Source organism: Biomphalaria glabrata, chromosome 1, assembly GCF_947242115.1.
Source record: "Biomphalaria glabrata chromosome 1, xgBioGlab47.1, whole genome shotgun sequence".
NCBI classification, from domain to species: Eukaryota; Metazoa; Mollusca; class Gastropoda; family Planorbidae; genus Biomphalaria; species Biomphalaria glabrata.
This window is the reverse complement of record NC_074711.1, coordinates 83,985,322-84,004,076: the sequence shown is the minus strand read 5'-3', so window position 1 is coordinate 84,004,076 and position 18,755 is coordinate 83,985,322. Positions and strand designations below refer to the sequence as shown.

Below are 18,755 nucleotides of genomic sequence, written 5' to 3'. Positions count from 1 at the left end.
CCCAACAAACATTGCCGTGAATATATCTACATAATATATTTTATAACCAGATATTTTTTTTATGTACAGTCTGATCAAAGTTTACCTGCCCAGTTTCTCCACCATCTCTCCATAAATCTTTTTGACCTACCATCCCCATTTATCCACCATCTCTCCTTAAATCTTTTTGACTTTCCATCCCCATTTCTAAACCATCTCTCCTTAAATCTTTTTGACCTACCTGCCCCATTTCCCCACCATCTCTCCTTAAATCTTCTGCTTCACTTTTCCTGGGGGGAGCACGGTGGTTGAGTGGTAAAGCACTTGGCTTCCGAACCGGGGGTCCCGGGTTCGAATTTCGGTGAAGATTTTTAATTTCGTGATTTTAGGGCGCCTCTGAGTCCACCCAGCTCTAATGGGTATCTGACATTATTTGGGGAAAAGCAAAGGTGGTTGGTCGTTGTGCTGGCCACATGACACCCTTGTTAACCGTAGGCCAAAGAAACAGATGACCTTTACATCATCTGCCCCACAGATCACAAAATCTGAAAGGGGAAACTTTACTGGCTTACTTCACTTTTCTAGTTCCCACCTTTACGCCCCCCCCCCCACAGAACTTTCTAGATCTTTATTTTGACCCCATCTGCCACATTCCTAATCTTTCTTAAGACTCCCTCTCGCCTCTTTGCTGCTATACTCTCTCATCTCCACAAGCTTCCCGGTGACTAAGTCTCTATCTTTCCTAAAGACCTAAACATTGCCTTTCACTGGTACTTCAAACTTCACTCAATCATTGCACCAGATCTATCTATTTACCTATTATATCATTACATTATAAATTTCAGATGCTGGACGCCCAATGCTGACTACTTTGAATGGCTCCTGTACGCCCCTATACTTCTGTCACTCCTGGTAAGCTGAAGTTTATGAATTTTAGAAATTGATAACAAGTATTATTCTTTGCTCTGATCTGTAGACCGCTACGAGAAAAGTTTACAAATCTTTAACTCTTTCTCTCCATAATTATTTATCACATTCTAGTGGAATCAACCTTGGTATCGTCAGTTAGGAGAGAAAGAGTTAAATAGGGGAGAATGGCTTATTTCGCGAGCGTATTGATTTGTAGCTTTCAAATTTTATTTTAAGTCTTCTTTAGTAAATATATGATTGAAAGTTATAGTGTCTGCATATAATGTGTATTCGATGTTTGATGATTTCTAGTTGAAGAAATAAACTTTTTTTATTTGGTAAAGAAGAACAGAGATTCTCCTTCATACTTTGGAGATTCGGTCTGAGGATATAATTTCTGTGTGTGGATATATTCACTACTGTATTCTTTCCTACCTTTTTATGTCTGCTTTAAAGAATTAAGAAAAACGCTGTTGTGAACTATCCACAGGTGAATGTGTTCTTCATGGTTCGCATCGTCCACATCATGGTCAACCAACTGGAGCCTCATCCTAACGAGCCGAGTACATTTAGGTCAGTGCGTAATTTAAAGTACATATAGGTCGGTGCAGAGAGGTTTAAAGTACATACAGGTCGGTGCAGAGATTTAACTAGATAGGCAGTTCATCGCTTTTAGCCTCAATGTTATTCGACCCAATAGTGCATATCGCTTACCGAATGTAGATCTTTGAAAAGCCTAAATTAAAAAAAACAATTTCTTTTTCATTTAATTTTATCAAGCAGCTCCAAACAATTAAAAAATATATATTGTTTCTTATTATTCATATTTAAGATGTTGGTGTTTAGTTATAAACTACGGATAATTTTTCCTTTATCAATATTATATTTTCACAATTGTTCTAAAAATGTACGTTATTCAAACTACAAAAGTATTTCTACAGATAACTCTTGGGGTAGTTTGATTGAATTTCGGTAATTACTATATCACTATTACAATAAGAGTAATCCAGTATTAAAGTAGCTTGTTGAGGCAATAGGGCGAGACCTGGTTCTTTGGAATGAGACTAGACCTCTGAATTGAAGTAGGACAAGAACTGTGACTAAGACTAGACCTCTTTGTAAACATTACACCGGACAGGATCTCGCAGGTTAAGTAAAACTAGACCTCGCAACTTAGAGACTAGACCTTTCTATGAAATAAGACCAAAGCTTGCAAAATGAGGTAAATTTAGTCTCTTAACAAATGTAAGACTAGACCTAGCTATTTATTTAGAACTAGACCTTGCAACAAAATAAGGTTAGACATCAAATAAAGTGGAACTAGACCGCGCATCTAAAGTGAGACTAGACTTCACGGCTAAAGTGAGACTAGACCTCGCAACTAAAGTGAGACTAGTCCTCACATCTAAAGGGAAACTACACCTCACATTTAAAGTGAGACTACACCTCACATCTAAAGTGAGACTACACCTCACATCTAAAGTGAGACTAGATCTCGCAATTAAATTGAGACTACACCTCACATCTAAAGTGAGACTAGATCTCGCAACTAAATTGAGACTATACCTCACATCTAAAGTGAGACTACACCTCACATCTAAAGTGAGACTAGACCTGGCAACTAAAGTGAGACTACACCTCACATCTAAAGTGGGGCTAGATTTGGCAACTAAAGTGAGACTAGACCTCGCATTTAAAGTGGGATTAGTCTTCACAATTCAAATTGAGACTAGTGCTCTCACTAATACAAGAATACAAAATATTAAAATTGTAAAACTATGTTTAAGAGACATCATAAATTGTTCATACTCATTTTTCTCCAAAAATATCTTTGAGAATCACGTGACACTAATGACAAGGGTTATGTTCGAGACGGCTAAACCTGGTTGAAAAATCACGCGCTGAATGTCAACTGGACAACAAGCCATCAGTTAAAACGTCTGTTGAAGTTAAAAGGTCATTCGAGAGCTTAAAGTTATTTTAAGTGCATGGGGGTGGAGTTGAATAAGTGTGAAAACCAGGAGCAAGACTTGAGACATCAAAAAGAATACCATTTGGAACAAATTGTCTGAGAGTTACAAGCAACAAACAAGAAAATTTTTACAATAGAATTTAGTTGGAGGTCCGATGGCTGAGTGGTAAATCGCTTGGCTTCCGAATCAGGAGTACCGTGTTCGAATCCTGGTGAAGACTGGGATTTTTAATTTGGGGATCTTTAGGGCGACTGAGTCGACCCAGCTCTAATGGGTACCTGACATTAGTGGGAAAAAAGTAAAGGCAGGGTAAGTTGTTGTGCTGGCCACATGACACTCTCGTTAACCGTGGACCACAGAAACAGATGAACATCATAAGCCCTTTAGATTAAAAGATCTGAAAGGGGAACTTTACTTTACATTATAGAATTTAGATCATAAAGTGTATTTTAGCTTTAGAAAAATAGAGAAACAACCCTGTATTATAAATATCTTCTTATCCTATACAATATAGGCGTTACTTTAAAAAAATAAAATGATTACGTCTTATAGATCAAGGATTGTCACGCATTAGGTTGTTACGTAACCCTAAATTTATACTATTCAAATATCAACTAATAACTTAGTAATAGAATTTTGGTAAAAACAATCTGTATATACTATTCTCAACGTCGCCCAGCCATGCGGGACACCACGAACTCTCGCCGACTCTTTAACCCTCGATGAAAAAGTCATGGAAAGATAATTCTTTCATTTCTGCAAGTCGGACTAGAGTTATCCCATGTAACTTTCGCGGCGACAGAGAGCGCGGGTCAGAAAAAAAAAAAAGAAAGGGGAAGATGAGAACAAGTAATCTTCTCTGTATATATAATTCTCTATACCTTCGTTTCCTAACCATGGCCACCGCTTTACATATATTTCATGGAGTCAACAGGTCTTTTAATGTAGTCGAAATTCCTGCATCAGAAACTGTCTATTTCTATCAGTTGCATATTGTTGGGAAAATGTCATCGACGATACCATTCCCTATTAGATTAGCCGTTGCCATGACAATTAATAAAGCACAAGGCCAAACGTTCAAAAACATATGCCTGTGTCTTCCAAAACCTGTTTTCAGTCATGGACTATTGTATGTTGCTCTCTCCAGAGTTCCTTCTTTTCATTCACTCACAGTCGTTTGCACAAACCCACCATATTTGGACAACTGTAACTAATTAGAGGCGTATGTTACGCCGCGGGTCGGCTAATAATCTGTATTCTAACACTTAAGAAGGCCCGTGCTTTATTTGTCCTCAAAGCTAATCGCTGAAATTCTAACATTGCGAGACTGGATCATTTTGGATCTTTTCTTTTGATTCACCTCGAATGGCACCGTGACATTTAATATTTGTGTGTTAATGGCTAGAAATCAATCTGTTAATTCCTTATGTAGTGAGCTGAAGGGTGGTCGACAGAGGTGTCCCATGGAAACGTTTTAAAAACCAACTTAGGCGCCACCTTGCTTTTACTTACATAGATTAGAGCACCTAGCTGCATGCGGCTGCCAAACGAGACAGCTGGAGGTCTTTCACAAAGGCCGCGGGATACACATTTTGAGTCCAAAAAGAAAATCCTTTTCCGAGGACAGACGTAGACATTGAATCGAACATCTGAATCGACCACCGGCTGACAATGTTTATGCCTGCGCTGGTTGTGACGAAATAGGTTGGTCAAAGCAGGGGCTGCGTAGCCACAGGAATTGCTTTGCTCCTCATTAATTTTCGAACTCGAAGACAAGCCTTATGGCTTATTATTACAAGACTGATTAGGGTAAAAAATGTCTGCATATAGATTCTAAAGTTAAATACAAAAAACGACAACAAAAAAAAAACTATTACCACATTCATAGTCTGGAGGTCGTAGTTTTTGGTAAATAACATTCCAGCACCAATAAATCTACAAGCAAGACATTACTCAACAAATCTATCATCAAATAATAAAAAAAAAGTAGGAAAGAGAATTACCAGTGCAGTACATCCTGGTCCCGCCTTTCACCCCTCCCCCATTACTAGCAGACTAATTTGTTTCTTGTGAATGATTGGGGAATATCTCAACACAATGAAGAACCAAAATAGAAATTGATTTTTGTACAGAAAACTGTCTTTTTGTTGTTTAAATAGATTCTTAGAATGCTTAAGCCTAATCAAAATGGGGGCAAATACAGACAGACAGACGGACAGATTGGTAAATAGAGAAGAAAGCAATAGGTGAATTCATTTAAGCTGATCGTGAAAAAGACAGACAGACAGAAAGATAGACAGAGAGACAGATAGATAGATTGATATATAGACGATAGATAGATAGATTTATACATAGACGATAGATAGATAGATAGATAGATAGATAGATAGATAGATAGATAGATAGATAGATAGATAGATAGATAGATTAGATAGATAGATAGATAGATAGATAGATAGATAGATAGATAGATAGATAGATAGATAGATAGATAGATAGATTTATACATAGACAATAGATAGATAGATAGATAGATAGATAGATAGATAGATAGATAGATAGATAGATAGATAGATAGATAGATAGATAGAAAGATAGATAAAAACAGGTCGTTTAATTTCACTTTCCCCTCGGTCTGTTCCACTTTCGCCAGCTGTTAAGTTTAAACCAGGCTACAAAGATTTAGTACAGACAGTAATGACCAAGTGGAACTGATTAATGTCCCCCGAGAACTTTCCCCTCAGCTCGGGCGCTCGACCACTAATGACAAAACGTTCCAATACATTGTTGTTTAGGGATATCCGACACAGAACTAGTCACTAGATACATAACTATAGAGATAACACACGTGTCTAAGATTAGCAGGGGGGGGGGTGGTCAGGTGGTGTCATGGCCGGAGACAAGTCATCTTGATCTTCCCAACTATGTCGTGAACTTTTTTGTTTTTTTGAAGAGACATAGAGAAGTTACAACGTACAACATAAAAACAGATTGGGAATGTCAAAGGGAAAAAAAAAGTAAATCTTGTATTTATGTGTTTGATTCAAACAAATAATGAACTTTAAACAGAAATGTCATTTAAAAGAAACACTTGACTGATCTAGGGATGTAGGTGATTTGATAAACAGACACTTGTATCGTATTTTTTTTTTTGGCAACTTAACTTTCTTTTCTCTCTCTTTTCTCTCTCCCTTTCTTTTCTCTCTCTTTTTTCTCTCCCTTTCTTTTCTTTCCTTTTTTCTCTCCCTTTCTATTCTTTACTTTTTTCTCTCCCTTTCTATTTTTTACTTTTTTTCTCTCCCTTTCTTTCCTTTCCTTTTTTCTCTCCCTTTGAGGTTTAAGCTAGGATGTAATGATCTTTAATGCTGAAGAAACTTTGGAATTATTTCAAACAAAACAAACAATGACTTTCACACGTTTTTCTTTCCTTTATTTTTTGTTTTCACAACTTTTACTTTCACAACGTTTACTTTCTTCTCTTTCTTCTTTATCTGATTTCATCTGACCTTACTTTATCTGATTTCATCTGACCTTACTTTATCTGATTTCATCTGACCTTACTTTATCTGATTTCATCTGACCTTACTTTGTCTGATTTCATATGACCTTACTTTATCTGATTTCATCTGACCTTACTTTATCTGATTTCATCTGACCTTACTTTGTCTGATTTCATCTGACCTTACTTTATCTGATGTCATCTGACCTTACTTTATCTGATTTCATCTGACCTTACTTTATCTGATGTCATCTGACCTTACTTTATCTGATTTCATCTGACCTTACTTTATCTGATGTCATCTGACCTTACTTTTTCTGATCTCATCTGAACTTACTTTATCTGATCTCATCTGACCTTACTTTATCTGATTTCATCTGACCTTACTTTGTCTGATTTCATCTGACCTTACTTTGTCTGATTTCATCTGACCTTACTTTATCTGATTTCATCTGACCTTACTTTATCTGATTTCATCTGACCTTACTTTATCTGATTTCATCTGACCTTACTTTATCTGATGTCATCTATAACTTACTTTATCTTATTTCATCTATAACTTACTTTATCTTATTCCTTCCATTCATGCTTCATATGGCTACTTTAATTTTTTTTTCACATCACCCAGTTTCTAGATATCACACACAGACACACAGACATTTTGTTTTTTCATGCGACAGACATCAGGTGTCAATTAGACCAACAACAGACGCACATTAAGGACAAGAAAAATATTATTTACCAAGCTGAGATATTACCTGGACACCGCAGAGAATAGCTCACAGTTCTACTCACTTCAACACACACACACACACACACAGAGAATAGCTCACAGTTCTACTCATTTCAACACACACACACACACGCACAGACACACATATAGAGCCACCGTGCTGTCTTTGTCCATGTTTTGAAGTGCTTTCATGTTGAAATCTCTGGTCTAAATACCCCTACTCCCCCCCCACCACCACACCCTTAGCTCACTCTAACGAAAACTGTCTACTAAAATCAATAATCAATGAACATCGGCCGTTCATTCATTGTCTCTTTCTATCTTTTATGTTTTCTAAATACAAGAAAAACGAATAAATTCTTATAGAAAGCCCGAGAAAGTTTTTTTTTTTTATATCGGACTGTAATCAATAACTTTTTTAGATGGAAAATCTTTTTTGCAATTCAGAACAATTTCTAAGAGGCTCAAACCCAGATTTTTTTTATTCTCCAATTCTAATTCTTAGATTTTGATTCTTTTTTTTTTTATAGTTCTAACTGTAAATAGGCCAAAATTATTGTCCAGATGAGGAAGACTTTTCAACGTCAAAGAGATCAATGACAACTTGGCATGGGCTCTAAGTGCGTTCTTATACATCTCGCAGTGAAATGGGCTGTTTTCTTCTGGCACAAGTTCTCAGAATTTAGCTGCCAAAAGAAAAAAAAAAGTTCGCCGAGCCAAACAAAGGTTCATAGAATGATTGATTAGAGTATTCTTACTGTCTTCAGCGTTAATTATTGGGAGACGAAAGCTGATGGGACAGACACACACAAAAAATGTAATCTTCGTTTAACATGTTGGGATACATTTGAAAAGTGCATCTCCGTGATTCTCTTACTGGGGATTAAGGGAAATCAGGATCTTAATTTACTTAATGAAGGATTATTAAATCAGCAGGGGAGTTGATGGAGTAATTAAGACTGTTACACTTAGGCAGACGGCATACAAACCTTTTAGGTTTTCTCTAGCACTCTTCCGTATCTATAGCGTTTTCTTGTACTTTCTTAAAATTCTGTTTTCAAACATATTGTATAAATATTGTGCTGAATGATTAGAATATTTTTAAACATTTCCTTTTTGTCGTTATATTTTTGCATCTCTTTCTCTTTTTTTTTTCTTCTCTTTTTCTTTCTCTTTTTATCTGTTTCTTTCTCTTTCTCTCTCCCTTTTTTTCTCTCTTTTTCTATCTCTCTCTCTTCTTGCTTTTAAACTGGAACAGACACAAAATAGAGCAGCGAGATTCATAACAAACGAATATTCACATTTGACTAGAGTAACACCTTTAGTAAAATCACTAAACTTAGAAAGCTTTCAGGACAGAAGACTTAAAAGTGAAGTAGCAATTATGCATAAAATACTGAACCACATTATTCAAATACAAAAACAAAATCTAATAAAATACTCTGAAAGACACAAAGATAAAGGCACATTCCTCGTTCCATATGCTAGGATAAATTTCCCTAGTGCTATTAGAGCATGGAATGGGTTGCCTGAGCTAGCCAGGAAAACCAATGAATTAACAGAATTTCAGTCATTGGTAAACATGCATGACTAGATGCATGACAAGTAGGACCATCTTCTATTTTAAGTAACGTCTGTATTTTATAAAATAAGATAAGATAGGAAATACACCGCAATCAACGCAAAGAACTTTACAAAATCAAGCCAATGTTTATGTTGCTTAGTTATCTATATTATAAAATGAACAACGTATAGCGGTATCACAGATACACTATACAATTACTGGACAAACTTTACAAGTTAGGTTTTACAAAAACTTCTAAAGGTACGTAGAAATACCACAGACCTCTTTCATTCTATAAAGTCAATAAAGGAGTCGAAGTGTCTATGCGCCCATTTATCAAGGCTGCCTTTGTAAAGAAGTTCTGTTTACTACAGTAAAATTAATTAATGTAGACTTAGCAAACATAATAATGAACTTATAGAGACTTCATCTTTAGTATGAGTAGATGTACGCGAAAACTCTCATTTTATTACGTCACATCCTGTCACATGGCTTTCACAAGCCATCGACAACAATTAATGACGTAATATAAACATTTGCGCTGGCGTGAAGCTCGTCACACCAGGTCCTGTCTGAAATTTGCGACTATGGCAGCGACCATTACTACGATTGGGTTGTTCCTAAACCCCGATTAATACTAAGCAGCTGAATCCGCGCTTACCATTTGGGAATAACCGCAACAATACCTTGTAAGTACCTCCACTCTGGTCTCTAGCTACGGGTCATTGATGACGGCCCATTGTGGAACGGCATCGTTGACTTCCTGGGCTGAGTCATCAGGTCTTTCATTCATGTCCACGCCGTCGAGGAAAAACAAAAGAATGCAAACTCATAAAGGTCACCCGTAGGAGGCAAAACACTCTAACCTCTGATCGTCTGCTTCCACTAAAAGACGTGTCCACGGAGGTGTCACTTTGAGGCCCCGAGGAGCTGTGATTATCTCGGCGGTCCTGTTACCTAAGATGCTCTCCGACTGATTGCAAAGTTGGCAGTTAGGCCTACCGTAATTCTATGGTTGGGAAATCTGTTGTTTGACGTAGTGTCTCAAAGCTCCCATGCATTTCTAATGACCTTACAGATACGTCTCCCCGCAGCTGTCAGAGCTGCGGACACTGTTGAAAGACGTTTACCACCGACTCATCTAACTCCCCGCAGTGTCGGCATCGGGAATCAAAATTGGGCCGGAACGGGTAACTTGTGAGAGAAATGTTAATAATATTTCTTTTAACCCTTGAGGAAGTTAAATAACATTTCTTTTTATTGTTTGTTTGTTTGTATATAACTCGTGTTTTTTTGTTTGTTTGTTTTACTCTCTTTCACTTCTTATAAATCTGAATCAAACTGTATGTCTGTTTAATGTTGTTAAAAGTATTTCAACAAAGTATACATATATATTTTTTAAACTCTTTCAACGTTCAAATTATATACTATGTATTTGATTTTTGGGAGCCTTCAAGTTACATATTATAATGTATGTCCGAAAGTTTTGATTCCACTTTGACATGACATCAACAGACGTGCTGTGAAAGCTGTGGGAGTCTTGATGCCTCTGTTCGGGATTCAGTTCCTTCTCTTCGTGTATAGACCAGGAGAGCGCTACAGTAGCCTGTCCTTGGCCTTTGAAATGACTTCGAAAATCTGTTCTAGTCTACAGGTAGGTAACTCTTGTATAAGGAGAAACATTAATGCAATTAGTGAAGCGACGTGGTCTCTGACTGTGTTTTTCACTAACTAGACCTTATCATTTAGTGAAGCGATGTGGTCTCTGACAGTGTGTTTCACTAACTAGACCTTATCATTTAGTGAAGCGATGTGGTCTCTGACAGTGTGTTTCACTAACTAGACCTTATCATTTAGTGAAGCGATGTGGTCTCTGACTGTGTGTTTCACTAACTAGACCTTACCATTTAGTGAAGCGATGTGGTCTCTGACTGTGTGTTTCACTAACTAGACCTTAACAGTTAGTGAAGCGATGTGGTCTCTGACAATGTGTTTCACTACCTAGACCTTCCAGACAGTGTGTGTAGCGACATGATGCATGCTTTTTCTCACTGTTTCGAGCCTGACCTAGATATAAATCTGTAACATTATTTCTTGTTAGACCTTGTCTGCCATCCGCACTTCTTGTCCCATTACAAATACCTTCACCTTGTGTCGATTAGACCAACAACAGGCGGTCTATAAAGTCAAGAAAAATATAATTTACCAAGCTGAGATAGTGCGTGGTCGCTACTCCTGACAACGCTCTACACTCTCACACACTGTTGTGGAGTGTGTGTATGTGTGTGTTTCTATGGTAACGGTGAGAAGAGGTTAGCGATTGGTTGTGAATGATGCAAGATAAGGGCATTCTCGTCTGTGGCCTCAGGTAAAACAGACGACTCCACATTGCCAGAGCGAAAAGACGTGTTTTTGTAGTGTGTTAGATTTGTTCAAAATGCCATTTCTATATTATTAGTAATTTCTGTTACACTTATTTCATCTCAAGTTATACATTGTCTATATTGTAATAAAGGTTACATATATAATATGGTTCACATAGTCCTTATTCCAGTTATTTCCAGTTTTACAAGTTAGCATACAATACGCCTACATCGGTTTAGTTTTCTAGCCAGCAGTGTGGTGCTACAAGTCAACGACCGTCCACAACACGCACCTTAGATTTCTGGACACTTGAAGAGTTTGAAAACTAATAGAAGGAATAATAATAACAACCATAACTATAAGCTATTTCTTTATAACCAACTGTGTTGTCTATCATATACTGTTATATGAGAATGGACGAGTGTCCCCCAGCTTCGGTATCTAAAAGGGGGGAGGGGACATGTCTAGACAGCGGTTCTCAACCTTTTAAGCTCGGCTTCCCCTTTTTACAATCCCCTACTCTGCAGCGACCCCCCACCCACACACACACAGCAATAGAAGAATAGAAAACAAAAATCCATTTTTTCGATGGTCTTTTGCGACCCCTTGCAAATCGTCAGTCGAACATGAAGGGGGTCGCGACCCACAGGTTGAGAACCCATGGTCTAGACTACTCTAGACAGTCACACGACTTGTATAGGCGTTATGAGGCACTACGCTGTACGGCCCAGTTTCTTGATCACAATGGGGGAGACTAGTCCTTCCTAGTCCATTCCCATCTCATGTATACGAGAATGAGATGCTAGATTGTCAAGGATTAAACTATTAAAATGCTATATATTTATTTTATATTTTACTTTATATTTTTATATATTATATGTATGTTTACATAGGAATCCCGTATTACCCCTTCTTATTACGTAGTACTTTAAATATTAAATATTTGGCCGGGGGGGGGGGGGTATTTCCGTCTCCTTTTTGGGCTCTTTCTTTTTTTTTTGTCCCTATAGTTCAACAATGTTCACACTTTACAAGCATATTAAGAATGAAATAAAAGTATAAAAGATGATTAGCTAATACCTTGATTGTAGATTATAGCAACTTGTTCGAGATTAATTAAAATAACTAAGTATTGATCCGTCTTGTGAAGATTGGTCTCTGGTCCTGGTTGTCTGACCATTTACTTTACATGTGGTTGTTGTAAATCCAATGTAATTAGCCTAGTAGTTTAAGTTTTTCTTTTCTGTTAATCTTGACGCGTTGTTTTTTTCGGCTTAAGTAATAACCAATTACCTTTAATTTGATGTATACAATAAATACATTTAAAATGTTACTAGTTGAAAAAAAACTGGGTTCTATTTGGTGGCCTCCTTCAGTCGTAGAGCGACTATGGTTCATCTCGAAAACTTTTTGGTGTGACTGTGGAGCCCTATTATAGAGGACACTCCCGTCCACATTTATCGCTGGCTATCGCTTTGTGGTAGAGAAGCTAACCATTTTTCATATGCCACGATTTTGTTCCAGAGCTAAGGGTCCATGTTTTTTCACTGTCCATAGCTTTCTTGGTCACCGTTTCTCTTCGTTGAGTGCAGTGTAGGGCTATGTCTTCGCAATGGTCTGTGGGTTCTATTAAATGTCATATAGCCTAACATTAGTATATAACATAGACAGATGCATTGCCAATTTTCTTATAACAATTATTTTCCTTGTGAAATTCCAAGGTAAGGGATTGTTGTCCTTTAGCGTGAAGGTCTACAGGAGTCTTGTAGAGTTTATGACGATCCCTGACCGACAAAAGATTGTTGGCGCTTTGGGGTGCGATGGTTGGGACTCTTGGTATAAGGGACGTGGGCTCTACAGGCAGATTAGTAGACCTTATAAAAAGCATGCTTGTGGCAACGTAATCGTGCAGAACAGGCCGTCCTAGGCCAGTTGGTCACTGTTCAAGTGGTGCTTACTTTGGACTGTTTCGAGAAACCTACGACACACGGTGTCGCCACTACATCGAGGACGTAGAAACAACAGACCACATTCTTTATGAATGTCGCGTTCTGCTTGAAGGACTATCCGGACAAGGATTTGAGAGAGAGAGAGAGAGAGAGAGAGAGAGAGAGAGAGAGAACTGGTTCGTGTGCGGCATAAGGGCTGTTCTTGTACGGGGACAAGGCGACCTTATAACTCACTGCCCGCTTCCTTTCACTTGCTCTAAGGGAGTAATTCTCAGCATGGTTTGCTACCAATGGGATTTCTGATTCGGTAGAGTGTATTCGGAGGATTCCAGCTACCCGTCGCCTCAGCATGGCGCCTCCGTGGAAACGTCTAGTAGAGGAACTACATAGGCCAAGTACGAGTAGCGAACCAGGTCCTGCAGGATACCCTGGGTGAGCTTTTTTTTTTTATCTCACTCGGGGTGGGGATGGAACAAATAGCAGTACCCCAGTTCAACAAGTCGTTCCACAAGGGGGGCCATCACCGGTGTCTCGTTAGCTGGAGTGGCGGACCCTGCACGGAACAGTGGCGGTTACAGTATAGAGACATGAAACAAGCTCCCCATGGTAAGCGCTGCTCTCGGCCACTTGTAGCAAGTGGACCCAGGACCAGGACCGGTGCGCTGTGTAGGTGGTACGGTCTGCTTTCTAAGCCCAGTCATTATGGCCGCTACTACTGGGAGCCCTCAGACAGGACAGGGGTGAGGAGCCTCACGTCCAAGCCTGTTCGTTTGATAAAAGCCTTTCTAACGATCAATGGTATATTGGAGCCAACTTACTTGACTTTGTAGAATTATGAATGTATGTTGCATGTAGAGTTTATGTTGAAGGGAGAGTTTATGTTGTTGAAACTGTTTGATAGTTACGTCCACGTCTTATTTTGTATCTTTTACGGCGACATATTGTGACATTTACATTGACATTCAATTTGTTATTATATCATATTAAATATAATACATTAGGCATAATGCATAATTCCTCATCTTTTATTGAGTAATGTTAACTGAACTTACCTATATTCTGCTTTTTCCCTAGGGAGCATTCATTGCTATAGTGTTCTGCTATATGAATAAGGAGGTACGTATATTGATATACACTACACCATACAATCTACTTTTTTTTTTTTTAGATTACTAGATGATTTCCTGTTATTTTTTTTAATCTTTTGAATTAATTTTTTAAATGATTAATTGTTGAAATAAAACGCCTCCTACACAAGGCTTGGTTCTAGTATTATACAGGAGGGGTGATAATAATTGTCTGCCCTTTACGTGTATAAATAAACTGTATATAGGTAAGAAGTGAGACAATTATAGTATTATTTTTCGATCTTATCAATGTTTCATTTAGATCTGAAGATTTCTTACAACTTATCGTTTCTCTGTTGTTTTTTTTCTGTATGTTATAAATTGTCTGTACCAATCGCTTTATTTGATTGAAAAGGCTGCTATACATGAACTTACGTTCAACATTAAAAGACTGCACTCACTTAAGGAGAGTATCTTATCATTTCATACTCTCTATCTCTCTCTCACTCACACCATCTATTTCCACCCACACTCTCTCTGCCTCTATTTCCCTCTTTTCTTTTTCTCTCTTTGTTTCCCCCTTTTCTCTTTCTTCTACCCACTCCTCTTATTATCTCTCTCTTTAATTTTCTCTCTGTCTCTTTAATTTTCTCTCTCTCTCTCCCTTTAATTTTCTCTCTCTCTCTTTAATTTTCTCTCTCTCTCTTTAATTTTTTCTCTCTCTCTCTTTAATTTTCTCTCTCTCTCCCTATAATTTTCTCTCTCTCTCCCTTTAATTTTTTCTCTCTCTCTCTTTAATTTTCTCTCTCTCTCTTTAATTTTCTCTCTCTCTTTTTAATTTTCTCTCTCTCTCTTTAATTTTCTCTCTCTCTTTAATTTTCTCTGTCTCTCTCTCTTTAATTTTCTCTCTCTCTCTCTCTTTAATTTTCTCTCTCTCTCCCTTTAATTTTTTCTCTCTCTCTCTTTTATTTTCTCTCTCTCTCTCTATTTAAATTTCTCTCTCTCTCTTTAATTTTCTCTCTCTCCCTTTAATTTTTTCTCTCTCTCCCTTTAATTTTCTCTCTCTATCTCCCTTTAATTTTTTCTCTCTCTTTAATTTTCTCTGTCTCTCTCTCTTTAATTTTCTCTCTCTCTCTCTCCCTATAATTTCTCTCTCTCTCTCCCTTTAATTTTTTCTCTCTCTCTCTTTAATTTTCTCTCTCTCTCTCTCTTTAATTTTGTCTCTCTCTCTCTTTAATTTTCTCTCTCTCTCTTTAATTTTCTCTCTCTCTCTCTCTCTTTAATGTTCTCTCTCTCTCTTTAATTTTCTCTCTGTCTCTTTAATTTTTTCTCTCTCTCTCTTTAATTTTCTCTCTCTCTCCCTATAATTTTCTCTCTCTCTCCCTTTAATTTTTTCTCTCTCTCTCTTTAATTTTCTCTCTCTCTCTCTCTCTTTAATTTTCTCTCTCTCTCTTTAATTTTCTCTCTCTCTCTTTAATTTTCTCTCTCTCTTTAATTTTCTCTGTCTCTCTCTCTTTAATTTTCTCTCTCTCTCTCTCTTTAATTTTCTCTCTCTCTCCCTTTAATTTTTTCTCTCTCTCTCTTTTATTTTCTCTCTCTCTCTCTCTTTAATTTTCTCTCTCTCTCTTTAATTTTCTCTCTCTCCCTTTAATTTTTTCTCTCTCTCCCTTTAATTTTCTCTCTCTATCTCCCTTTAATTTTTTCTCTCTTTAATTTTCTTTCTCTCTCTCTCTTTGATTTTTTCTCTCTCTCCCTATAATTTCTCTCTCTCTCTCCCTTTAATTTTTTCTCTCTCTCTCTTTAATTTTCTCTCTCTCTCTCTTTAATTTTCTCTCTCTCTCTTTAATTTTCTCCCTCTCTTTAATTTTCTCTCTCTCTCTCTTTAATTTTCTCTCTCTCTCTCTTTAATTTTCTCTCTCTCTCTCTCTCTTTAATTTTCTCTCTCTCTCTTTAATTTTCTCTCTCTCTCTCTCTCTTTAATTTTTTCTCTCTCTCTCTTTAATTTTCTCTCTCTCTCTCTTTAATTTTCTCTCTCTCTCTCTTTAATTTTCTCTCTCTCTCTTTAATTTTCTCTCTCTCTCTCTCTCTTTAATGTTCTCTCTCTCTCTTTAATTTTCTCTCTCTCTCCCTTTAATTTTCTCTTTCTTTCTCTTTAATTTTCTCTCGCTCTCTCTTTAATTTTCTCTCTCTCTTTAATTTTCTCTCTCTCTTTAATGTTCTCTCTCTCTCTTTCTCTTTAATTTTCTCTCTCTCTCTTTAATTTTCTCTCTCTCTCCCTTTAATTTTCTCTTTCTTTCTCTTTAATTTTCTCTCGCTCTCTCTCTTTAATTTTCTCTCTCTCTCTTTAATTTTCTCTCTCTCCCTTTAATTTTGTCTCTCTCTCCCTTTAATTTTCTCTCTCTATCTCCCTTTAATTTTTTCTCTCTCTTTAATTTTCTTTCTCTCTCTCTCTTTGATTTTTTCTCTCTCTCCCTATAATTTCTCTCTCTCTCTCCCTTTAATTTTTTCTCTCTCTCTCTTTAATTTTCTCTCTCTCTCTCTTTAATTTTCTCTCTCTCTCTTTAATTTTCTCCCTCTCTTTAATTTTCTCTCTCTCTCTCTTTAATTTTCTCTCTCTCTCTCTTTAATTTTCTCTCTCTCTCTCTCTCTTTAATTTTTTCTCTCTCTCTCTTTAATTTTCTCTCTCTCTCTCTTTAATTTTCTCTCTCTCTCTCTTTAATTTTCTCTCTCTCTCTTTAATTTTCTCTCTCTCTCTCTCTTTAATGTTCTCTCTCTCTCTTTAATTTTCTCTCTCTCTCCCTTTAATTTTCTCTTTCTTTCTCTTTAATTTTCTCTCGCTCTCTCTTTAATTTTCTCTCTCTCTTTAATTTTCTCTCTCTCTCTCTCTTTAATGTTCTCTCTCTTTCTTTCTCTTTAATTTTCTCTCTCTCTCTTTAATTTTCTCTCTCTCTCCCTTTAATTTTCTCTTTCTTTCTCTTTAATTTTCTCTCGGTCTCTCTCTTTAATTTTCTCTCTCTCTCTTTAATTTTCTCTCTCTCTCCCTTTCTCTCACCTTTTCTTCTTTTCTTTTACCCCCTTTTCCTTCCCTCTGTTTCTCTATCTCCCTCTCTTGTCTCTCTACAGCTCTCTATCTTCCTCTATTTCGCCTACCCTTCTTTTATTTCTCTCTCTCTGTCTCTTTATTATTTTGAAGCAAACAATTTCTGCATTACGCATTCAACATGCTTATGTTCTCAACGTTTCTTTCCCTAGACGTTCAAACTAATCTCCCTGCGCCCCTTCCGCATTTAAAATGTCAAAAAGTCGGAATCTGTTTCATCAAAACAAGTAACAAAACCAACGTAAACATTGAAAAGTGCGCCACCTGGATGTGGGGGCCACGCGCGTCGAGCCTCGCTCTCGCCATGCGAAAGGGAGATTAGCCCGGTGTCACATCCAATCCGGTCACGATCTTTCCTTAAATACATTTCATGTCAAACTGAAAGATGAGGGAAAAAAAAAGAAAGAGAACTCTCTTGCGGCGATGATAACACACTTCTTGACAGAAGAGCTCCACACACAAAAATTCTCATCATAAAAATACAAAGTTTAAAAAAAAAAATGTCAAGGTTATGCAAAGATTTTTTTTGTAAGATGAAGGGGGATGAGCTCCGTCAGATTTTTTCAAAGGATATCTGGATATAATACTAAATTATTTTTTTTAAATATTTATGTTAGAAAAATCTTGTATCTATAGAATTAAAACCACATCAAATTAGAGCTATGGCTGTCTTAGATGACACTTCTAATCAATCCTATTGACTGTTTTCAGATTTCGACGACGATTCTCCTTTCTCCCCCCCCCCAGGCTTTTATTCGAATAAAAATTTTTTTTCATGATTATGGCATTGTAAATTACATTTTTTGAAAGATACGCATCAAGTTTTTTCCCTTCTGCATACAACTGCAGAAATCATGAATGTCTGAAATCATTATATATATATATCTTATATTATAAAGTAGAATGTGAGGGGTATGTATGGATGTATGTTACTTATAGACATCAAAACCGCTTGACCAATCTTGATAAAACTAGGCAGGAATGTTCCTTGGGTACCAACTTAGACCGTAGTGTATGTATTGTAGCCCTAAAACAAACTTAAGACCCTCAAAAAAAATAAAGTTGTCCGACTCTATTACAGCTATAGTATTTTATGGATCTAGGCCATGTCTACAATGTTGACATGAGAAAAGATAGAAAGGATTTAGACCTAGATCTAATTTTAAGAAATACACTTTGCGCAGATAGTTTTTTACTTTGACACATGAAAATACAAAAGAAGATCCTTTGATTTCATTATATAATAAAATTAACCTTCAATTTTGTGTTTCAAAAGCATTTTTTACATAAATTAGTTCCTTATATCTGTGACTACAGATTTCCTGACGAACATTCTTTCATTAGACAATACCGTAATGAATCTCGTACTAAATATTAATTCGTTTAATTGTTTACTTTATAATCCCATCCCTAGTTCTAAAACTCTAATTCAACTTCTAAGATGATAAAACTTCTCTTCGCACAGATAGTTTTATACTTTAACACATAAATATATTAATTAAAGTCCATTCATTTCATATTTTGATCAAATAAACATTCAAATTTGGTTTTCTAAAGCTACATTCGTTTACGAAAGCTGCGAAGCCGAGTTGAGATAGGCCTAGATCTATATTCATTC

At 36.7% G+C, this 18,755-nt stretch overlaps 1 protein-coding gene across 3 annotated transcripts in view; it reads left to right on the top strand.

Annotated features, from left to right (window-relative positions):
• LOC106050354 (calcitonin gene-related peptide type 1 receptor-like) overlaps positions 1 to 18,755 on the top strand; it is a 187,402-nt gene that overhangs the window by 162,337 nt on the left and 6,310 nt on the right. For all 3 annotated transcript variants that reach the window (XM_056018242.1, XM_056018243.1, XM_056018244.1), the window contains 4 exons: positions 825 to 891; positions 1,379 to 1,461; positions 10,173 to 10,311; positions 14,045 to 14,086. In XM_056018242.1, the coding sequence (XP_055874217.1) occupies positions 825 to 891; positions 1,379 to 1,461; positions 10,173 to 10,311; positions 14,045 to 14,086 (331 nt within the window). The remainder of the gene's footprint in view (positions 1 to 824; positions 892 to 1,378; positions 1,462 to 10,172; positions 10,312 to 14,044; positions 14,087 to 18,755) is intronic.